Source organism: Ceratotherium simum, chromosome 7 (genome assembly GCF_057802395.1).
Source record: "Ceratotherium simum simum isolate JZ-2026a chromosome 7, ASM5780239v1, whole genome shotgun sequence".
In the NCBI taxonomy this organism is placed as follows: Eukaryota; Metazoa; Chordata; class Mammalia; order Perissodactyla; family Rhinocerotidae; genus Ceratotherium; species Ceratotherium simum.
Window position 1 is genome coordinate 33,875,704 of NC_141906.1, and position 24,526 is coordinate 33,900,229.

The 24,526-nt window shown below is 35.8% G+C and overlaps 1 protein-coding gene across 2 annotated transcripts in view; it reads right to left on the reverse strand.

Annotated features, from left to right (window-relative positions):
- Positions 1–24,526, reverse strand: part of RSF1 (remodeling and spacing factor 1) — a 150,686-nt gene that overhangs the window by 11,980 nt on the left and 114,180 nt on the right. Inside the window, exons 6-11 of one of the 2 annotated variants that reach the window (XM_087433499.1) lie at positions 18,933–20,689; positions 16,986–17,192; positions 12,308–12,412; positions 10,637–10,716; positions 5,447–5,501; positions 4,397–4,506 (exon numbers count right to left, since the gene is read on the reverse strand). In XM_087433499.1, coding sequence (XP_087289625.1) covers positions 4,397–4,506; positions 5,447–5,501; positions 10,637–10,716; positions 12,308–12,412; positions 16,986–17,192; positions 18,933–20,689 — 2,314 coding nt within the window. Of the gene's footprint in view, positions 1–4,396; positions 4,507–5,446; positions 5,502–10,636; positions 10,717–12,307; positions 12,413–16,985; positions 17,193–18,923; positions 20,690–24,526 lie in introns of both variants that reach the window. The other variant, XM_004434034.3, reaches the window with a different exon arrangement.

A 24,526-nucleotide genomic window follows, 5' to 3' on the forward strand; every position in this document is an offset into this window, starting at 1 on the left:
GAGCTAACATCTATGCCAATCTTCCTCTATTTTATATGTGGGTCGCCACCATGGCACGGCTGACGAGTGGTGTAGGTCCATGCCCGGGATCCAAACCAGCAAACCCGGGCCACCAAAGCGGAGTGCGCTGAACTCAACCACCAGGCCATGGCGCTGGCCCTCAACATAATTTTTTAATGGCTGTATAGTGTCTTATCTTACAGCTGTATCATAATTTAGTTAAAACAGTTTTACTTCCAATTTTTTCACAATTATAAACAATGCTACGAAAAACATCCTTATAGCTGCGGCTTAGCTTTTCCTTAAGATAAATTCTAAGTAAAAACCTGTGCATCCATTCACCAGACTAGAATAACAGATACAGGTAAAGCTAGATGCAGTGTTAAGAGAAAACAGTATTTTTCCCAAGGACATGCTACAGCTGTAAAATGGCATAACAACCTATTTCCTTGAGTGACTACTATTTTCTCACTGAGAAACTGTGTTTTCTAAAAACAGAGACCATCAGAACCTTTGGACATATGAAATTATACCAGTAAGAATGAAACACCCCACTCTTGCCTGGAGGATCTAACTCACTTTTAACACAAACAAACAGCCTTGATGTACATCCTAGATGGAGAGCTTTGGATAAAGGGTTGGATAGAACACTCCACACATCTACTTTAACTTCATAGCTTTCAAGGAAATAAGACTGCGCTACGCAGTCCAGATCTGATACCGACCCCTTTACAGAGCTCTGCTTTGCTTTGTGCCTTACTCTTCATTTGCTTTATTTAAATTTCATCTAAACTCTACCCTTCCTCAATATCTTATCACAACTCCATCTTTTCCTTTGTTTGGTGAGACGCCCCATGGTTCCAATGAGATTTTGTTGGACTATAGGTTTGTTCCTGGTATTCTTGCTATAAATAAAGTTGATGGCTTAAAGGGCACAGAAATTGTTCTTCAAGGGTTGTAGCAATTTATGATACAACAATGAAGTGAATTTTATCATTCAGATTTTTTTCTAATTTGGAAAAACAAAATTATTTTCTTGTTCTTTTAATTTTAATTCGACTACTGAATAAGGCCAAACATTTTCATATTTATTGGTCATTTTTACTTTTTCTTTTGCAAGTACTAGTTTGTGCCCTTTGCCCATTTTATCAGCCAGTATGTTCATCTTTTCTTACTGATTTGTAAGAGCTTTTTATGTATTAAAGATTTTAACCTCTTTGTCATATGTTGCAACTATTTCTATTTGAAGTATATTTCCCCTTTAACCTTTGCTTATTTTTTTTAAGTTCTGAGAAAGGAAAACTGACATCTTTTCCTGCTACCATTACAAATGTGTGCCCATCACATCTCTAGTCAGCCCCCCTCCCAAATAAACAAACAAAACACACAAAAAAGTCAACCTGTCTAGGTCTAGTCTCCAAAATAAACGAAACTTTAATTTTCCTTAAGTAGCTGATTCCCAACAAAAATGGCTTTATTGTCAACTTCAGCAATGTTAATGTCTGAAGATATGCTACAACCTTTGCAAACACCATGTGAAAAAACTACTGTATTTCCACCATGAAAAAAACTATAATCACTGTAATTTTTAAAATTCATAAGCCATTCCCTTTGAATTCTAACTCCTTTGCAAAATTCCCTTGCAAGCAAACATTTTCTTTTGTAAATGTCTTTGTCTGAGTTTTTCTTAATTTTTATGTAATCAAATATCCTTTCCATTATTGTTTCTGTGTTTGGTGTTATGCTTAAAAAGTTGCTCCTCACACTAAGATTATATTCCTTCCTTACATCCTTTTGGAACTAGGTAGGGTATAAATAAATGAATCACACAATATATTTTAAAATAAAAAGCATAGTTTATCCTAAGTTATATGATTGTTATATAATTATTATATTACTATATTACCGTTATATAATTTTAGAGCTGAGGGAATTCATCTGGGTTAATCCACTATCACAAGCATGGCAACTAAGACCCAGGGAAACGGACCACTGAAAGATACATGGCTAATAAGTGGCATGGTGAAGACTATAATCTTAGTCTTTTGAACTCCAATCCAATGCTCTCTCTAGTCAACTTTGATGTCATCCTCTCTGTTAGGGGCAATAAGAATCTGATAAACAATTATTAAATGATAGTAGTGATGAAATTCTTTTTTGGGAGGTCCTTTTTCTGTTGATACTTTATTAAGTGCTTTACATTTTATACTCACAACAGTCCCATTGCACCAATGTACAAAGCAAATTCTAGGTGTATTTAGAGCTTAAATATGAAGAGTAAAACTTAAAAATATCAGAGAAAGCATATGAAGGACTCCATTAATTCATCTCGGGTAAGTTTCTTTAAAAAGTAAAAGCAGCAGAAATAATAAAGAAAAAGTGACAAGACATACAAATGCCCAAAAGCACATGAAAAGATGATGTTCAACATTATCAACCATTAGGGAAATGCAAATCAAAATCACAAGATATCACCTCACATCTGCTAGGAGGATGGCCACCATAAAAAAACAAAAGCCAGCAAGTGTTGGTGAGGATGTGGAGAACTCAGGAACCCTGTACCTTGCTGGTGGGAATGCAAAATGGTGCAGTGGCCATGGAAAACAGCATGGAGGTTTCTCAAAAAAACAAAAACAGAACTGCCATATGATCCAGCAATCCCACTTCTGGGTATATATCCAAGATGAAACGCTAATAAGACAAGTCTCTGTGCTTCCTTTAACAACCACAATGACATCAGGACTGAAAGACAATACAGTTCTGCTACAACGCTTGTTATGTAAATCACCCACCAGCTACCTCAGCTCACCATGTGTGTTATAAGCTAAAGCCACCTGCATTTGGTGTTACAAGTTTCTGGCTGATTTCAAATAACCATCCTTCTACCACTACAAAATAATTTACAAACTACAACCCTCCTCACAGCCACTTCAAACTTCAGGGATTTTTTCAACATGGAATGTCATATTTATTGGAGTAGTTACATTATTTCTTAACCATTTAACATGTATCAAAGAGTACTACCATTTTTATTAGATTTCTATCTTTTTTTAAATGTGTCACTAATGAAGTTTTTGTGTGTGGCCCTAACTCCAAAAATCCCCACGGTTTTTATTGTGTGACTTTGCACAGCATGGCTGCTTTTAGGAATGCCTATGTTGAATTATAGCAGAACTGATTTTACACTTGCACTTTCCATCAGCAGGCTTTAACTTCGTTGGTTATAATGATTTTTATATACAATAGTCCTTTTTAATTTTCAAAGTTTTTTTTTAAAAGAATATGAAGGACACTTCCCATATATTATTAAGGATTTTACTCTACTGTTCTTACTGCATTTTATAAAGTATTAATAATAATAGTAAATTAATAAAACACCAGCAAACTACACACAGGGAACTCTCCCATGATCACTGATGAAAGTTTACAAACAAGAAGCAAGCTCAAAGTTCTATACACTCAACTTTGTTTTTCATCTCCAGTTATTCAAGTTAAAAGACTGTTCTGGTGTTGCATAAGTAGACCACAGGTCAAACAATGGTCTAAAATACTTAAAATATAATTTATTTATTATTTGAGTGAGACAGGGTGGCTTAGTGGAAAGAACACTGGACTAATAAACAATCAGAAGATAAGGTTCTAGTCCAGGTTTAGCTACTAAGAGTGACCATGGAAAACTCTCTCTCTTTCTCTGGTATTTCTCGTGGCAGATGGTAAACCAGATTATATTTACCAATTCTTTCAACAGGCATTTGGAGAGCACTTACTATTTTCCAGTACTATGCTAGCTGTAAAGGACAGAAGGACATATAAAACAGACATGCTCCTTACCTTCATGCTAACAGTCTAGTGGGGGAGAAAAATACTATTTACATCATTAAAATCACAATCATTATGATTATGATAAGTGCTTTCAAGGAGAAGAACTGGTTGCTATGGGGGCATATAATAGAGGGATTTGATCAAGGGTTAACAAGGTAAAACTGAGAGGGAAATTCTAGGCACAGTAAACAGTATGTGCAAAGGGACTGAAAGAAGACTGTGGCTAATGCTGAGAGAGAAAAATGTGGGTGAGATAGAGCTGAAAAGCTACGTACAGAGCCGACCATGCAGCACCTTGTGGACCTTGTTAAAGGCATCGATCCTTATCCCAAGAGCTATAGAAATCTGACAAAGTATGAGAAGCAGAAAAGGATGACATGAGCAAATTTACATTTGGAAAAGATCAGGCTGGCTGCTCTAAAATTCTGTGATTCTAAAGATAGTAGGTAAGATATATATATATATAACCGCTAATAATCATTGCAATGGAAAAGCACATACTTCTGGGTTATGTCGTGTAATTTTAAAAACATTTTACACTCTTTCATTGTAACCATTTCCACATATTTCATACCTATAACTTATACATTTCCGTGTTCTTGTTGACCTCCTTTCAAGCAAGTTTGCTTTGGATTTTTTCGAGTCTTTTTTCTTTTCTTCATGATCTTCAGAAAAATCTGGCTCCTGATTTAAAAATATGATAATAAATATATGGGTTATTACTCACAACATAACAAAGTTCCTTGGAATTAACAGGTTTCTAATGTCAGTCTAGGTAGCTCAAGTGAAAGGTATGAAAAAGTGAGATGATTCCTATAGAACTGAATACACACGGCAATATTAAGTATAGAGATTAAAAAGAATATTGGTGATCAAAGGATGAAACACTTCTGTATTAAAACTCTAATGTTTCTGTGAGTTTACAATTACGTCTTTTAAAAAAATCATGAAGTTTTTCCACTGATAAATCTTTTAAAAAATAATTAAACACATATAAGATATTCAATAGATATGCTGAATAAATGAAATAATGGATTTAGAAAATGAAAGGGGCATGATGCTGAAGGAAAATAACTAATCGAGACAGGTTATTTAAGTGTGTGATTTAATTAGGCCCAAATGAAGTGGTGTATGAAACTAAAGAAATCTCTTCACTTCAAATGAAAACCATGTTACATGTACTTTCACTCATGAGATATCCTTCTTACTTATAAATTAGACTAATAAATGCAAAACAATGATATCCCTTCAAAGAAACCACACAAACTGAAGTTTCTGATAACCCCAAAAGCAGAAAATTACAAACCAAATCTCCTTTAGTCACTTTACATAAAGAAGCTAAAAAAAATTACCCAATTTAGGGTTAAAAAAACAGAACAGAGACCCCATGGGGTGAGCTATAAATTTGGTTTGAATGTGATATTACACTTGCGGGCTATCTACATACACACACTAATTTCAATCAGGAGGGATTATGGATGATTTCTTTAAGGTCCTAAATTTTCATATCTTATGAAATTCGTATACTATATATTTAAAACTACTCACATTACTTAAAGTGGGTTAAATTTTAGGACACTTATGGCAGTCTCCTCTTTAAAAATATTACAAATGAGAAACTTACTTGCGGAGGAATGATGTTTTCAATACTGATACCCACATACACCAAGCGTTCTTTCCTTTAAGTGAAAAACAAACAAGCACACAAACAAAATAAGATTTGCTAAAAATAAAACTTTTATGAAAACATTACTAACACACACAATACTAAAATTGCAATTTTATGGTAACAGCAGAGGCTAGGTCACAGACATGTTAGCTATCATCTATAAAACTTAAGAGTACTGGTATCTGTGGAAGGCATAAAACTTCCTAAAAGTATGAAAACTGTAGCTTTAAAAGTGACTTATACCATTGAAATAAAACCTGTAGCTGAAATAGACAAAGAAACTTCATGAAAAGAGTCACGCTGAGACTCATTGATAAAGTGATTAGACGGAAAGCCACTTTGACTGGACAAACTAGATCTTTGTTATTACACACAGTAATGTTGTGTATGTGTATACATAGTTATAATCTCATGGTAATAAATATTATTATAAAAAAAGAATTCTACATAACAGAACCATATCAAGGTCCCAGTGAATGATACTAAGACCATTTTACTCCTTGTTTGCAGAGAAGAAAAAAAGCAATGCAGCCATATGGTTCTGCACTCCAGGATGCCACAATGAAGGTATCTTTAGAGCCATTTAAGACTGCTCCAGGAAATGCAGATTTAGAACACTACTGACATCTCCACAATTTCAAAAAAATAAACCTTTGTTGATTTTAATTCAACAAATTGCTATATAAAACAGGTGCTTTCTCTGGTTCTCCCAAAGTTAATTCAATTCACCAGTGTACGTTGAACTGAACGGAAATAGTAACCACTCTTCCTCCCTTCACTTGTGATGTCCCCTATAGAAGGACATTAATCATCCAGCTGCTTGGGTACTTTAGAATGCAGCCTTTACTGCCCTATAATCCTTGGCATGGCTAAACAAGAATCTTACAGTCTTTTTAGAGATGAGTTATGAAGCCATTAAACATCTGGCATGTAAGAAAAATGATAAAGTTATTTTATTTTAATCAAAACCTGATTTAAAAAATAGTATAGTTAATGAACTAAAAACTAGGAAAAGTAAGAACAACACTAGCTGAAATGAATAGGGAAGGCTTCATGGATAAGCCAGAACTCGAGCTCTCTGTTAGTTTGACACGTGTTTGTCCTTACACTAACTAAATTTATTATCCCATATTAGTTTCCTCTTTTATACCTCAAAATCTCTACTTTCACTTGCACATTATTTTTCTCCTCAACTCAGTTGAAAAAACACTTAGTCATGTTTACCATATTAGGTCATGATTTGTATCAGGCTTGGGAATCCAAAGGTAAATAAGACATGGTTCTTGCCCTCACAATTATTTAACTGACTGTCGTCCATTATGAATAGGTATAATGGAAACATGAAAAAGGAACAGATTTTGTCTGAAGAGGTGAGAAATTTGGGAAGGCTTTACACAGATGGCAACATTTGAGTAGGATCTTGAACATAGATACGATTTCTCATCACAGCATTCTCTTGCTCAGTATTCTTATGGAAAGATACGTCTTCCATTCCATCTCTCCACCTAACTCAATGATCATATTTGGCCCAGGCCTTATCACTACCAATAACCACACCCCTTCTAAAATTTCAATTTCAGGCATCCTATTCTCTGACTTCTACTGGCTCACTTCCCAGCTCACCCCCTCCGATACACTGATTTCAACAATTCCCTGACTCCAGTGGGATCTCCATCCATTGACCCTACCCTCTTTCCACTGTCCATCACTCCCTTCGTGTCCTTACTTTCCCCCTTACCTGGCTTAGACTCCATGGTCCATCATTATAAATACTCCTTTGCATATACTTTCAAATTCCTTGTCTCTTTCTCTCCTTCCCTCTGTTATATTACCTGGAAAATTCCAACCCTGATTAAATCCAACTCTCTGCTAGCAAAGCACTAGTAATAGTATTGTGGAAGTACATAGCTATTGGAATTTCCAAATAATTTCTAGCACCACCTTCTGGAAGTGATGTTTACAAATCAGTTGAATGGACTTCTAAAACATCAGATTTCACAGAGCATCACAGCTCCAGGTCTGTAGATAGTTGCTGGCTAGTCACTAATTACTCATTGACACATCCTTCTTTTCCACCATACTGTAGAGCCCTTTAAGACAGAGACTATAAAATACACTTCATGTTGATTACATTGCAAATGTTGGTCAAATGTTGAACAGACACACGAACAAGGGGAAAGATGCTTTTGTACTATGACAGAGAGAGAGTAAGCAAGGCTCTAAGTGGCTAGGATGAGTGCTAGAGAAATTATTTCACAGATTTAAAAATGGATAAATGAAAATGCTCACTTCTAAAAACAGATGAAGCCACCTGGAATTTATAGTTAATATATTATTTATATTAGAAACATACATATTTTGCTGTTTTACAGCTCCTAAGATTCATATATATACATGTATAATAGAAGCTATAAATAATGAAAGCTTTGTTAACCAGATTATTAGGGAGAACTAACAAACAGCAGCAACAATCCAGTTAACTGGTTTTGTGCCAGATTTGTCTCCCTGTAACAATAACTTTGCTCTCCCTCTTGTGATCCAATCTCACATAGGATTTAGTTTGTGATCTAAAGCCACAATTATAGATGTCCTATTAAAGGATGACATTTAAGTAAAGAGGATTATCAAGAGTAGAAGAGAAATGAAATGAACTAGTAAATGGGAGACCAATAGTGTAAACAAATATTATGGCACATTGTAACATAAATTTCTAAAATTTAAAATATTTCTTAATTGCAGCAGCATATCCCATAGTGTGTGAGGCAATAGTCAAAAATTTTTTATCAGCCTTTTCATATATCAAGGGTATAAGCATCACAGGCCTCCAAAAACAAGCAAACACACCACGCTGGGTCAAAGCAGCTTCAGAACATGAGAACACTGCTCTTTTCTCAGAAGGGCAGGCAGATTTCAGAAAGACTAAGGCAGGGCTGGTCCCGCGGCTTAGCGGTTAAGTGCGCGTGCTCTGCTACTGGCAGCCCGGGTTTGGATCCCGGGCGCGCACTGACGCACCACTTCTGCGGCCATGCTGAGGCCATGTCCCACATACAGCAACTAGAAGGATGTGCAACTATGACATACAACTATCTACTGAGGCTTTGGGGGAAAAAAAGGAGGAGGATTGGCAATAGATGTTAGCTCAGAGCCGGTCTTCCTCAGCAAAAAAAAAAAAAAAAAAGAGGAGGATTAGCATGGATGTTAGCTCAGGGCTGATCTTCCTCACCAAAAAAAAAAAAAGAAGACTGAGGCAAGGGAAGATCTAATATTTAACTATGATTTAATTTGGAGCATCTTTTAAGTTGGATCTTTTCCAGTGTCAAAAATAAAAACGGGAGCAACTTTGCACATAAAAATAGTCCTAATAATTTTATACAGGACTATCACCCAGAGGTTCTAAATACAAAGGTATTTAGACAATCGATTTTAAAAAACAAAGTACTTTTATCTCCTAGTCAACTTTAAAGATTAATTTCGCCTTTAAACTAAGTAGCATCCACTATGAGCCAGAGAGCTCAATTTGAGTAGTAAACAAAACAACAGAATTCGAAGGCTGAACCCACTTTAAGGTTCACCTTTGCACAGAGTAAAGTGAGTAGATCATGGAATGAACTGACTGCCTTAAATCAAGCTAAATTTTGAGGGGAAGACTCTGCGAAAGCAGGTAAAAGCTAAAGTAGCAGCAAAGGAAGGCAATAAGACCAATCAGGAGACACTGCTTAGATTTTCTCATACTATGTACAAATGGACATCAAGTCCCTGATTAACGCTCTGAAAATTCTCTGCAACATCTCCACTTTATTATCACAACGACTGTCCTAGTTCAGGCCTCATCAGCTCTCATAGACTCTACTGCAACAGCCTCAAGTCTAATTCCTTCTTCTTACTGTTACTAGGGTATTTTTTCTGAAATAAAAATCTGATTATGCTTATCCCTCCTTTGACGGCCCCCTCACTGCCTACAGAGAATTCACATGCCCTAACCAGGTATGCAAAGCTGTTCATAATTTGGCCTCGATCTGCTTTTATAGTGTCATCCCTTACCATTCTCCTACTCTCACTTATACACTTTCTGTCTTTGCTCACATTTGTGCTCTTTGCCTAAAATATCCTTTCTCTGCATGTCCTCCTGTATAACCCCAAGTTACCTTCCAAGAACATCTCTGATAACCCCAACCCCCAGAAGAACTAAAATACCCCTTCAGAATGTTCTTGTATTGCTCTGAATATACCTCGATTTGTCTACTTGATTGTATCACTGGCTTATACATCTGTAATCTCTGATAGGTGAGCTCCATGTAAGCAAGAGCTTTGTCTTACTCATCTTTTCAGTTTGGTACACAGTACGTTTGAATGAATGTTTAGCAACAGATTAATCAATTAAGGTACAAATAAATATAAACATAAACTTACTGTCTTGATTTTGAGCCCCCTTTTAAAGATTAGGCTCAACTCCAGTCTTACCTCCTCCAAGAAGCCTTCTCCGACTGCTTTAGACCACTTTGTAGTGGCATATTGAAAAGGGAGGCATCTCTTGGAGTCAGCAGGACACAGTTCAGCATTTAAATGCTCTTTACTTCACCAGTGTTAATTCTGCCCACCCAAAGACATGACATGGATAACTAAACCACAGACCAATTCTTATAGTTTTCTTGTACGCACTACACGCTTAGTTAGGTACATATCCTCCACAATACTTGGGCCAATATTTATTCAGAGTAGGTTCTGATAAATATTTTAGATCAGGGGTTGGCAAACTTTTCCTGTAAAAGGACAGATGATAAATTAGGCTTGGCGGGTCACAAGGTTTCTGTTGCAACTACTGAACTCTGCTGCTATAGTGCAAAAGCAGCTGTAGACAATATATAAACAAACGAACATGGCTACGTTCCAGTAAAACTTTATTTATGGACAATGAAATCTGAATACATAATTTTCATGTGTCATGAAATAATATTATTTTTTCAATCATTTAAAAATGAAAAAACCGTTCTTAGTGAGCAGGCAATACAAAAACAAAAAGCAGGCCAGATTCGGCTGACAGGTCATAGTTTGCCAATCCCCACGTTAGATAAACCTATTAATCTGTATTGCAAGACAACTTTGCTGTCAAATTCCCAAGTAAAACATTAACACATATCACAATACCTGCGTTCAGCCCGCTCCTTCTTCTTTAAGGCAACATCCAAATCCTGCAACTGTTCCTCTAATTTCTCACACAGTAGTTTCTGAAAGAGGAAAATAGATAAGTATCAGTTTTTACACCTTTCCACAATCATTTAACTTGCATGTTACCTCACGGATACTGTGCTATGAGAGCTGATACAGGGCCACATAGTGAGTGAACACTGAAATGTTCTTTGAGTTTAATTAAATAAAGAAGTGCCTCAGCATCCACTGAACTGAAGATGAGCATACTATCTTTGAAGCAAAGCACGTTAGAGAACCTAAAGGCTTGCCAAAAAAACATTCTAGCCTATCCTGCTGGCAGCAGTCAATGTTTAAAATAGCATTTGGTTTAATGTGTATATGTGACAGTGATTAAAATGTTTAAAAAAAATCCCAAGACATTTTTAAGGGAGAAGGTTATATGTACAATAAAATATAATGGTGCCAATCACCAGTTTTAAAAAAGAGAATGGAAAAAAATTTACAAAACCACGCCATATGGTTATTGGGTCAAAACAGAGCTGAAGGGCCGGCCCCGTGGCTTAGTGGTTAAGTGCGTGCGCTCTGCTGCTGGCGGCCCGGGTTCGGATCCCGGGCGCGCACCGACACACCGCTTCTCCGGCCACGCTGAGGCCGCGTCCCACATACAGCAACTAGAAGAATGTGCAGCTATGACATACAACTATCTACTGGGGTTTTGGGGGGAAAAAATAAATAAATAAAATCTTTAAAAAAAAAAAACAAAAAACAAAAAAAACAAAACAGAGCTGAAGAATATAACTGATAAAGCTATGCTAAGCCACAGAAGTCCACTTTGCTGAGAAGTGCAATAAAGCACATCATTTTTAAAGCAAAATCAGACGGAGCTTGTAAGAGAAAGGACCCCGTGGGCGCAATGGCACAAAAATATCCTGTTCTTGGGGCAGGCCCCGTGGCTTGGCGGTTGAGTGCGCGCGCTCCGCTGTTGGCGGCCCGGGTTTGGATCCCGGGCACGCACCGACACACCGCTTCTCCGGCCATGCTGAGGCCGCGTCCCACATACAGCAACTAGAAGGATGTGCAGCTATGACATACAACTATCTGCTGGGGCTTTGGGGGGAAAAATAAATAAATAAAATCTTAAAAAAAAAAAAAAAAAAAAAAATCCTGTTCTTCAGCTTACAAAAGTAATTCACCCAAATCAAGGTATGAGAGAAATAGAATCCATGTTTCTAGTCATAGTACCATTAAAACGGTACATAATTCATAATACCATCTATAAAACTTCTGACAAAAAGAAGGTAGGCAGAAATGAAAAAGAGGATGAAACAAAAGGATAACAATAGAAAGAACTTATTTCTATCCTTGTTATGTTATGTTAATTTGGGGTTCTTTGTGCCTTTAACAAATGTGAGAAAAAATAAAGCAGAGATTATAATTTTAGGAGAATTAGAGGTCTTTGAAAATTGTTTTGGAAAAAAAAAGACCTAAAAGATATTAATAAAAGGTAGTTTTTTTCAATAGTTTCTAATTTCACAGAAATTTAAATAAGAGGTAAACAATATTTACAAATTGCTTTTAAGATTAAAAATGTTTAGTAGCTGTCAAGAAGTATTATTAATTTGAATATAAAATCAAAGAATGGAAAAACAGAGGTGTGCTGGGTCATACGTGTTGGCAAGGGGGGCAGAACCATTCTCCATCAGGGATGATCATCAGAGGAGGGCGAAGGCAGGCAGTGTGGTATCCACTGTCACAAGAGTCACACAGAAGAATCTGAAAAATACCACATATTAATGTCACCCTAACTCTATGACTAAAACTCACTGACTCTTAAGTTAAAATAAAGACATTTCAATATTTCTTAGCATAGTACTAAGAAATATACTATGCTCTTTATTTGCATAAAGCATAATAATAAAAATGCTCTGATAATTTGGGATCTAATATGCCATTTTCTTTTAAAAATTCAAAACAAAAAAACTAAGAAAATGTTACCATACAAAAATTTAGTGAAAAATAACAAGTCCTTTCCGAACTAGAGTTACAAGTCTTTTATAGTGTGCTATGAGGGCAATAATAATATATTCTTCATAGCAAAGTTTTATAGTTCAAGTATCATAAACTACCCACCATACACAGAATTTTAACAATACAAATAATTTCCATTTTAAGTAGCATTTCAATTACCTATCTGTATGAAATATACATGGTTCTATTTTTTTTTTTTTTTTGGGGTGAGGAAGATTGGCCCTGAGCTAACACCTGTGCCAATATTCCTCCACTTCCTATGTGGGTCACCGCCACAGTATGGCTTGATGAGTGGTGTAGGTCAGCACCTGGGATCTGAACCCACAAACCCCAGGCTGCCGAGGCAGAGCGTGCCAAACTCAGCCACTATGCCACTGGGCCAGCCCCCATACATGGTAACTTTTATCATATAAATTCAAATATGGAAGAGACTGAGGTATGAAAAAAAGAATGGAACTATACTTAGGACCATCATGTTCAAATACAAAGGCTAACAATAATTAGTCTTAAATTGGTATTTTTTGTTATTTGAGTTTAAGATGACCATTTCTCTAAAACTTAAAATGGTACACTCATGAATGTTTAACTTAAAAACAACTTTTTATTTTTAAATAATTTTATATTTATGGAAGAGCTGCAACGATAGTACAGAGTTCCCATAAACCCTTGCCCTAGCTTCCACTAATGTTAACATCTTATGTAATCATGGTACACTTACCAAAACTAAGAAATTAACATCAGTACAATACTATTAACTAAATGACAGACTCTGTTCAGATTTTATCAGTTTTTCCACTAATGTCCTTTTTCTGATTCCATGCTCCAAACCAGGATATTATATTGCATTTAATCATGTCTCCTTAATCTTCTCCAATCTAGAACAGTTTATGGTCTTTGTTTTCCACGACTTTGACAGTTTTGAAGAGCAGTAGTCAGATATTAGGTAGACTGCCACTCAATTTGGGTTTTTCTGATGTCTTCTCTTGATTAACTGAGGTTATGGGTTTTGGAAAAGAATTCCACACAGCTGAAGCACCCTGCTCACTGCATCATATCTGGGGGTACATGCTATCAATATGACTTATTATTGGTGATATTAACCTTGGTGACTTGGTTATAGTAGTGTCTGTTGTTTTCATCACCGTACAGTTACCACTATTCACCTTCCATACTCTAGTCTCATTAGAAGTGATAAGTCCAGCCCACACTCAAGGGGAGGGAAATTAAGCTCCACTTTCTGAAGCAAGAAGTATCAAAGAATTTGTAGATGTAAATTAAAATCACCACAGTAATTAATAAATTAATAAATATTTGGGGGGAAGATACATTGAAGCTATGCAAATATCCTGTTTCCCCTCAAGTTTCCACTCACTAATTTTAGCACTTATCAGTGGATCTTGTTTGCAACAATTATTACTGTGGTGTTCTAATGCTGATTCTCTATTTCCCTCATGCCTTCTACATTTGTTATTTGGAATTCTTATGTGAAAAAAAATATGTCCCTTCTCCCTCATTTATTTGTTTATTTAATTATTTATTTATATCAAGATGAACTAAAGAATATTTATTTTATTCTTTGGGTTAAAATGTAAAATTGTTATTTAATTATTCAAATTCGAATTGTGCTAGCAATGGACACACTGGGAGCTGTGTCCTCAGGACTCATTTGCATCCTTTTTCTTTTTAAAAGCACTTCCTTACTTTCTGGCACTACAGGATACTCCAGGCACATCTTACATTTTCCCCGCCCAAGCCTTAGAATCAGCCATTTCTCCTAGAAGCCCTGGTTCCTTTATTGGAGAATGATTTTTAGAAACCAAGATCTGGGTGCTGAGTGATCGCTGCTACTGGGTATCAATGCTTCTAAGCTCTTTCAGAGGACAGAGCTAAGAACTATATGTACATATAGCAACCCCTGTAAACAAATATACCTATATTAAAATAATTATGAGTTCATACTACTAACTCTACCTCTAATCCAGCACCACAGGGTTCATTCTAGCCTTTGGCCTTGCTTATTTGTAACTTCTTTCTCTGACAGTGAGAAGGCTGGCTCCTATGATCTATACTCCATTTATTTGTTCATCCCTAGTATAGATGTAAAATAGTTTCTGAATTGCTAACAAATACCATGGGGGGTGGAGGTAGGGGGTGGGATGTGTACACATGTGCAGTGATTTAAAAGTGAAAAACTACCTTCCCCCTTCTTCATACAACCATCACCATTTTTACCAATACCTAGAATTCAATAGTAAGTTATATTAGTATTATACTTTAGTTATATGATTGATTGATTGATTTTACAGGCATATGTGGATTAACCTGGGTACCTGATTCCATTTATCATATTGTTTCTATGGTAAAACTAATCTAAATTTCAAATAAAATTAAAATTAAATTTTTAGATTTCAATTTATTTCTAAAATGATGATTGTCTCTATTCCACAATAAAGGTAAAATCCCATTAAATGAACACTACTAAGATTTCCAAGACTCAAGCAATGATCCATTTATTCTGACTAAAGCATCTGGAAAATCTGAGTTCTACATTCATAAATTTACTACTTTTCTGCTGTTAGCTCAGTGAGGACAAGGACTACGTCTTCCTAATTCAGCATCATTTCCCTACCACTTAACACATAATAGTTGCCTGGCATTTTGATTTGAGGATTATCCTTAAACACATGGCATGAAAATCCACAACATTTGGGATCTTCAGTTTCCAATGTCTCTCTCTTTGGCACAGTAACAAGCAATGGGATTTTCAGAGTAGTTACTAAGATAAGCAAATAAATAAAAATCCCGTGTGTTTTCCAAGAAGGGTGCAATTTTCTCCATCTCCTCAATGTCATTTCTCCTCACCTCATTTTACTTCTCATTTCCTCACACCCCTTTGTCACATCTATTGCTGCCTCAGTTAAAGTGCACTCTTAGTTTAAAAAGATATTAGGAAATGGCAGAAAAAGAACACAAGTGTTGATTTTACTTGATTTAGAGGGCAGAAAAGACTACTATCTCAAATCTTCTCTTGACCTTTCTCCACACAAAAATCTTGATCTAACTTTCATAGCCTGATGATCATAAAAATGTTTAGAAGGGTCTTAGTGTAATGTCAACATCTATTCTTCCCAGAGCTAAAGTCATTCTCTGGTTCTAAGTTATGTCTTTTACTTGAACCCTCTGAAACTACTAGGGTATGATAAACTTCACTGATGAATTTAGTTTCTATATATTATTTTAGCATTAAAGAAAAGGACAAGAAAATCACAAATAACTTTAACCCAGCACATAATAGATGCCAGGAACTGTGTGCCAGACAATTTTACATAGCTTATTAAAAACAACCCTCAGAAGAAGTATGGGGTATTATTCCCACTTCACAGTGAGCAAATCAAGATACAGAGAAGACAGCCCCTGATAAGTGGTGGAAGCAGGATCCGCATCCAAGTCTGTCTGGCCCCATGCTTTACCCATGATATGATACTGCTTTCTAGGAAAAAAGAGCCTTGGAGAACCAGTTCATATAAATTTTCCAAACTTTAGAGGATCTCAAAAAGTTTCTGCTCTGCAAAATTCCACCCATGTTGAAGTATCTTTCTTTACATTTCTTTCTACTTAATAGTTGGAGCTTGCCTCTAAAGTCAAATCTATTCAAAAGAACAGAATAGTTGCATAGAATTAAGCATAACAAGAGTGTTTCTTCAACAGGCTCTTCAGAAAGCACTTACGAACTACGAAAAAAATATATACATTAGGAACTAGTTTTCCTGATTTAGGCTATCTTTGAAGAACTTACTTTCTGGGTAAGAAAAGTTCCATGTAAATCTATCACTATTCTTCTGAATATATCTGGTCTATAATTTATCCTCTTAAATTTTTTTTAGAACTGCGCATTTTCTAAAGTTTAAAGCCCTACTACATTACTACTTGACATATGTTTTTACAGAAAGGCAGTAAGGCCATTAGGCTTTACTTAAAGCTGGTACTTCAGAAATATCATTATAAAGTAACTTAAAGGGAACGAAGAAAAACAACAGAATAGAAATATTTGAATAAATTCATTGATGTGAGAAGAGATTAGAAGTGTATCCTTAAGGAGAGGAAGTATCAATATATAAACTAGGTAGAATGAAAGCAGGATCCTGACCCTCCCTGGTATTGGGTTATTATTTATTATTTGTAAACGTTATTTTGCACACACAAGCTCTGTAGCATTAAAAAAATTCAAATCAAGATCAAACCCAGAAGAGTCAGGCTATTTCGGGAAACCACAGCATGCCAGCAACATGAATATCGTTCACTGGGATCAGGTACATACTAGCTCAGGATGGTTTGGAAGGCCACATTTTTTGCATGGTTCATCATCATCTGCTAGGATGGCTTCTTCACTTTCTTTTTCTTCTTCCTCTTCTGAAGCTGCAGATGATTTTTCACTGTCAGATCCTTCGCTTTCATCATTGCTGGAATATTTCCACCTGCCACGTGTTCGAGAACCAGTCCATCGAACTTTGCCTTTGGGTTTTACCTTGTATAAAATAAAAAATTAGGATAATTTGGTATAATAAGAATGTTAAAAAAAATTGAGTACACGTCCACTGTAAATTATTTAGTCAATATACAAAGAAGAAAAGAAAAATCATTGTAGCTTCATCAACAGATACGCCTGCTATTAAAATCTGCTATATACACCCATTATTTTTTCTGTTTAGGGGAGGAGAAATTATAATGAACACTTTGTCTTATAAATATTTTCCCTAGTCATAAAATATTCTCCTAACATCACTGTAAATGACTATATAATATGCCATCACATAGCGAATCTCTTACTAAACAGACATTTAGGTAGTTTCCCATTTTTTCACGTTCATAAACAATGTATCCTTGTAAATATAAATTTTTACACACACTTTTGTGGTTAGGATAAATTCCTCGAAGAGGATTCTGGGTCAAAGGCCATGAACATTTTAAAGGCTCTGTAGAGAGCACTGACTTATTCTCACATAGTGCTATACAAAATTTTAAATTCCTGTATTAGAGATGAATTTAAAAATTTTTAATGAGTCAGAACTACATATAAAAATCCTGACAAACTTAAAAACATACACTATTCAGAGAATAAGTTTATAATGTTGTAAACTGCTTTTTATTGCCTGGTTTCACAATCTTGTAATTAATATTTTAGTTCATTTCTGCAGTATAAGTTCCCATGAAAGACCAAAATAATAACAGAAGGGGAAATTTTTTTAAGTAAAGAATTAAAAATTCAGTATTTCAGGGAACAAAGGATCACTTACAATGAAGAACAACTGGATCACTTAAATAAATTAAAAACAAAAGAAGTGCTTTTACTTATAAGAAACTCCCATCGACTAGCCAAAGACTTATATAAGACTTTGCTTAAAATAAGAGGGTCATAGAAAAAAGAATTCTGGCTTCTAAGACTAATGATTAAAACAGGGGAAAATAGGCACTCTCATACACTGGTAATGAGAGGGTACATCAAAAGGGCCTTTTTTGGAGGGCAATGTGGCAATAGCTATCAAAACTTAAAATACACATGCCCCTTGACCCAGCAATTCCAATTCTAGGAGTCTATTCTAAAGAAATACTCACTCATGTCCAAAAGGATCTTCAATGCAGCATTGCCTGTAATAGTGAAAAATTGGAAACAACCTAAACATCAATCAATAAGGGAGTGGTTAAATAAACTGAGGTACATCTACACTACAGAATACTATGTGGCCATTAATAACCAAAAAGTAGACTCTATGTACCGACATGGAGAGAGTTCAGAGACACACTGTTAAGTGAAAAACTCAGAGAAAAATGAACATATTTGATTCAACTTATTTTTTAAGTGAATGCATAAATATTTATGAACATATATATGAATGCATGGAAAAAGGATTGGAAAGAGATGTACCTCAAACTGTTAAGAGTTTTTATAGGGAATATTCAGTTTTCAATCCTATAGGTTGGGTATTACTTGAATAGTTCACAAAGAGAGTATATTCCTATACTGCCTGTAGTGGAGAAAAAGTTTAAAAGATGACAAGATTATATACAGTGTGAAATTTAATGTCTGGGGATAACTGCTCAGAAAAGTCATCTCAGACATAGGAAGAAGGGTATCTGTTTGTTTGTTTTTGTTAGTTCTCTTTGAATGACAAGTTTTAGGCAAAAGTAAAAAGGTTATCAACACTTAGAGCCAAATATTTCTAATAAAAATTAAAACTCAGAGTAGGAGAGATTTTACCTTGCTTACTTTCAAATTTGTATCCTTGTCCGGTTTTTTCACATTTTCTTTTTTGTCTGTTTTTTGCAAAGCTGTTGACTCTTCTTCTACTTCATCTTCTCCTTCCCCTCTTTTTTTATCAGCTTTCTGATCTCTGATCTCAGCCACTTTCGCTGTGGGTCTAGATATTCTTGGAGACCTCCTTAACGTACGACCCACATTTGTTTTCTCTTCTTCCTTTTCTGTCTTCTCTTGCTTGGTTTCTGGTTCTAGAATTTTGGGAGGAGAATCTGGCTTCTTCTTCCGACTAGATATCCTAATTGTTAATTTGATGCCCTCTTTCTGCCTTTCAGAGGTTATCTCTGCGTTTTCTGAGGCAGTGGTTTCTTCTTCAGGAATCAATTTATATTTAAATTTGCTTTTTTGCATAGAACCCTTTGTCTCAGAAGGATCCTCTGACCCAGAGGTCTGGGGATTGTCCAGATTATCTATTTCTACCTTCGTGGATTCAGAATCCTCTTTTAAAATTTCTGGGTCTGTTCTTTCCAGGGACTGACCTTCAGTGGAACTTGCGCTCTGACACTCTACCATTTCCTTCTCCGAGGCTAGTTTCTCAGAGTGACCAGTCATGTTACATGGTGGAGATGTTTCACCTGCCTCGGGAGAGCCTGGCTTTCCCAATTCTAGAGTACCCTTTGGAACCTCTTCTGGTATTGGACTCAATCTTTGTGTGTCCTTATCAAGAAAAGTCTTTTTGGACTTTTCTAACTTTTCAAAACATTCTAGGACTGGTGGGCGTTTATCCTTCTTACTTTTGGGAGACTTCTCTTGAACTTTCATGGTACAGGATTCAGTGGTAGATAAAGCAGTTTTTAAAGAGAGATCTTTTGCCATCTCAGAAGTCTCAAGAGAGGTTTCCATTTCTGGAGGACCAGTTTCCTCTATCTGTCCTTTTTGACTCTGGGTCTCTAAGACCGATATTGAACTATCTGCATCTTTCCCTAAAGGGACCACTTCTTTCTCAAGATCACCTATTTTTATACTTGTTATGACAGAATTTAAGGACTCTGCTCCATTTCCCTCTATGATGACATTTCTGTCCTTAGAGGGGCTACAGCTATCTTCCTTTGTATCATAAAACTTTGTCTCCATTTGTTCTGTCTTAAAATTTGGAGTTACCTTTTCATCACTAACTTCTCCGTTTACCAGTTGTTTCCCTTCATGACCCAAAGCAGTGATTGTAGAGATTCTTTTACAAGTCTCTTCCTCTTGTTTTATTTCATCTTTCAAAAACTCTTTTGTTGGAGTAACTGATTTACACAAAGGTCCTTTGATTGGACTGTCAAAATCATCACTCAGTTTAATTTCTCGTTTTTTTAGTGGTATCTTGGCCTGCTGGTCATTTTTAAGTTTCTCAGTTTCTTCAGGAGACTTCTCAGTAATTTCTTGAGAAGGTTTAACATTGCCACCAAACTCTAGCCTCTCAGGCTCTAGCTTCTCTATGCTACTTCTGATATCTTTAGGATCTGCTCTACATTCCTTTACTTCGACTTTAATGGGTTTGACATTTTCCTTGAAGGAATCACTTTCTTCTTTGATAATCTTTTTTTCCTCACTTTCTGGCAAAGGTTTTTCCAGCTTCACTATGACTGGTAATTTCACAAGTTCCTTTTCATCTTCTTTTTCTGTTTTCACTGTAGTTTCTTCTAGAGCATTGGATGTAGAATGGTCTTCTGAATCTATTGGCTGCTCTCCACTTTTCATCTTTCCATTTTCCTTTGATTCCTCTAAAAATCAGAAAAAGTTTACATGAATCCAAGCATTCAAGATTATAAAATATACAAAGCTTCATATAATATATATTTTCATTTTAAATTTCACTCTTAAAAGAGGTGGCTTTTGTCACTGGACAGCTGACAACAAAAAATAAAATCTGACAGTAAAGAAAATCACCAAACTGGGAAGCACGACTTCTGGATATTAAAAAACTATTACTTAGAAAGATTCAAGTTTCTGCTTTATCCTTTTAGCTTCGGTGATCTCAATCGAATACAAATATTTCTAGAGCTCAAACAATTTATTCAAGCTCAAGTGATGGCTAAAAAATACAAAACTAAAAATACTACATAAAACATTTCCAAAAGACCATATTTGTTTTAAAAACTGACAACTGTTCTTCGCAAATCATTGAGCATTTCATTTCACTGAAGTAACACGAGCATGGCAGTAGGAAAATGTTTATGTTTTATTCAGATTATAAAAGTAACACAATTCTGTAGAGAAAATAAAAAACAGTAAAAAGAAAAAAATGCCCATAATCCTAATACCCAGAGGCAATTACTGTTAATATTTTAGGTTACTTCCTTCTAGTCTTGTATATTTTTGACAAAGTTGGAATCACGTTGTCCCATTTTTTTCATTGAAACATTAGCACTTTCTTATGATATTAAATGCCTTTTACAGAAACTGGACTTAATTATATAATATTCGTCAATGTGGTTACATTACAATTTACTTTATCAAATGCCATCACCAAACATTTCAGAAGTTAATATTTTACAAAGAAACTATTTAGGTTTATCTGTCAATTCCTCTTTTTATCTTATTGGCTATATATTTCCAACTTTTATAGAGTACCTAATAGTACAAATTAAAATGTAACAAAAGCCATACTTAATAACCAGCATAATCTTTGGGATTACAAAGATTACATATATGCTGTAAACTTTGCTCAGAGAATCTGGACAGTGTTTTCAGAATTCATTAGCACTACTAATTTTGCCTACATTTTCCATCATCTCACCCTATCCTTGCAAGTGAAAAGCCTCAATTCTAACGAAGTTTTACCAAGACAGGAATTTTTACAAAAAACTGAGCAGATTCTTGCCAAGCTGATAAACCAGATAGAGTTACAGTGTATTTCATGGGAATAATATGGAATGGACAGAAGTGAGGACATTTTTTTCTGCAGGGAAGGATTCTCCCTGAGCTAAGATCTGTTGCCAATCTTCCTCTTTTTTTTTTTTCCCTCCCCAAAGCCCCAGTGCACAGTTGTATATCCTAGCTGTAAGTCCATCTAGTTCTTCTGTGTGAGCCGCCGCCACAGCATGGCAACTGACAGATGGGTGGTGTGGTTCCGTGACCAAGAAACAAACCCAGGCCACCGAAGCGGTGACAGTGCTGAACTTTAACCACTAGACCGTCAGGGCTGGTTCACAGCATGTTTTTTAAAATGAGAAAATAATATTTCTTTAAAAGACTGAATATTTTTATTACAAACCACCATTTCTTTTATGGCAATCATGTTGGAAATAAAAAAATTCAAGAACCTCTGAGAGGCATTCAGAACCGGAGATCAGAGTATCAGTATTGCTCCTCCCTCTTTACATTGTCAGTGGTTTTAACGTATGCATGCTGCTAAGAAAATTAAAGACATGGCAGTAATTATCTAATTCGTATATCTTCCCTTTCCCACTGATAAAGTAGGTTTAGTAATTTCCCATTCACTGAGATTGGTTAGCATATCAGGAAATCTAATTAAATAAACATCTTGGTTAGGAATTAGAATACAGATTACCATCTTTAAAAATAACTTCAACCTAATACTAAAAGTTGACCAAACACAGTTTAATATTTCTTCTATATATTTTAGTTCAGAAGGCAACTCAGGATCTCACTGTGACTCTGAACCAAGGTAAAATGACACTGTTTTTATTTGGGGGTGGTGAATGAGCAAGTTCTTTTCAGTTATTTGAACTGATTTCAATTTGAGTAACAACATGGCAAAATAAAATAAGGAATAACATTAGGTTCAAGACTCCTAGGTTCGGGGCTGGCCTGGTGGCGCAGCGGTTAAGTGCGTGTGCTCCGCTTTGGCGGCCCGAGGGTTTGCAGGTTCAGATCCCAGGCGCGCACCGACGCACTGCTTGTCAAGCCATGCTGTGGCGGTGTCCGATGTAAAGTGGAGGAAGATGGGCACGGATGTTAGCCCAGGGCCAATCTTCCTCAGCAAAAAAGAGAGGAGGATTGGCATCGGATGTTAGCTCAGGGCTGATCTTCCTTACAAAAAAAAAAAAAAAAAAAGACTCCTACATTCACTAAACCTAATTCAGCTAGTGGTGTACCTTTGAGTATGTCAAAAACTCTCTGATCTTCATTTCTTCATCTATAAATAAAGCAGCTGGACTAACTGACCCCAACAATTATTCTTCACTGGCTTATATTTCTCTTAACCCAAATATGTTAAATCCTTGGTATTTTTGTGTTGGGCTCAGTTCTTTTAAGAGAAAAATATGACAATAATTATTACTCTAGCTCCCTTAGATTACATGGATGTGTCCCTAAAACTGTATAGAGAATAGAAGAGCCACGACTCTTCTTGAAACTTGAAACTTGAAAATGAAACTTGAAGTGCAATCATCATTGGTAAAAAGGTCATTCAGCTACACAAGCATTTCCCCAAAGTTCTGTAAAAAGGAAACGGTAAAAGAGAATGCAAATGAGTTTAAGAGATAAGAAATTTGAAGAGACAAAACTCAAGGAAAAATTCACTTCAAAAATGACAATGCAGCAGCAACACTGCTTGACAAACTTGAGGTTATTCAAGAGAAGCGTTATCTACGGTAGATTTTTAAAGCTGATTCATTCATTTACTCAACAAATATTTATTGATCCCCTATGATGTGCTTTCCCAACCATCCTAACCAGAATCACCATGTAATGAAACACTGAATGTTCTATATAAGTTAACATTGAAAGACATTGCTAATTGCCTATCCAGTTCTATCTCTTCTTCTTTCTTACTAACAGAACTCTGATTTTGTTCAGGAAAGTACTTGCCTCTCCAGACACCTCACAGCTAGGGGTCATGTGATCCAATTCCAGCCAATGAGATACATGAGAAGTCTACTGGGTGAGACTTAACAGAGTTCAGCTGACCTATGCCTTTTGCCCATTCCCCTTGTTTTTGTACAGAGTCTGCACACAACACCTGGAGAGGGAGCAATCAAAGCCACATGCCAAAGATGGCAGACTAGGAAGGGTACTTGATGGCTTCATGGAGCTGCTGAATCAGACCTGGACTATTGACCACTTGACTTTTTATTACAAGAAAAAAATAAAAACTCTGTTTGAACAAACAAGCAGCCAAATGCAATACTGTCTGATACACTTTCCTTTCACTTTGCTTCCTACTACTTTTCCTTTCCCATACTCACCAAAATTTATCCATATCCACAATATATTTTGGGCTTGTCATCTGTGGGGTGATAAAGGAGTAACAAATCCTTGATGAGGTTTAATTTCTTTATAATCCTCCTAAGATAAGACTTGAGATATTTAAAAATAGCATAGTGATTTCAGACTCTGCTCAAATCTTATATACCTACGGCGAGTGGAAATCAGCATAAACACACCGCATGACTCAGTAATTCCACTTACAGAAAGTGTACTTACACACAACTATACAGAAATATGTACAGGAATATATGTTGCAGCACTGCTATAAAAGTGAAAAGTTAGAAATAACCTAAATATCCCTCAAATAGGAGACTAGATAACCACTATATAGCAAATAAAATAAAAGCAACAAATTTACATGAATCAATTCGGATAAATCTCAAAAA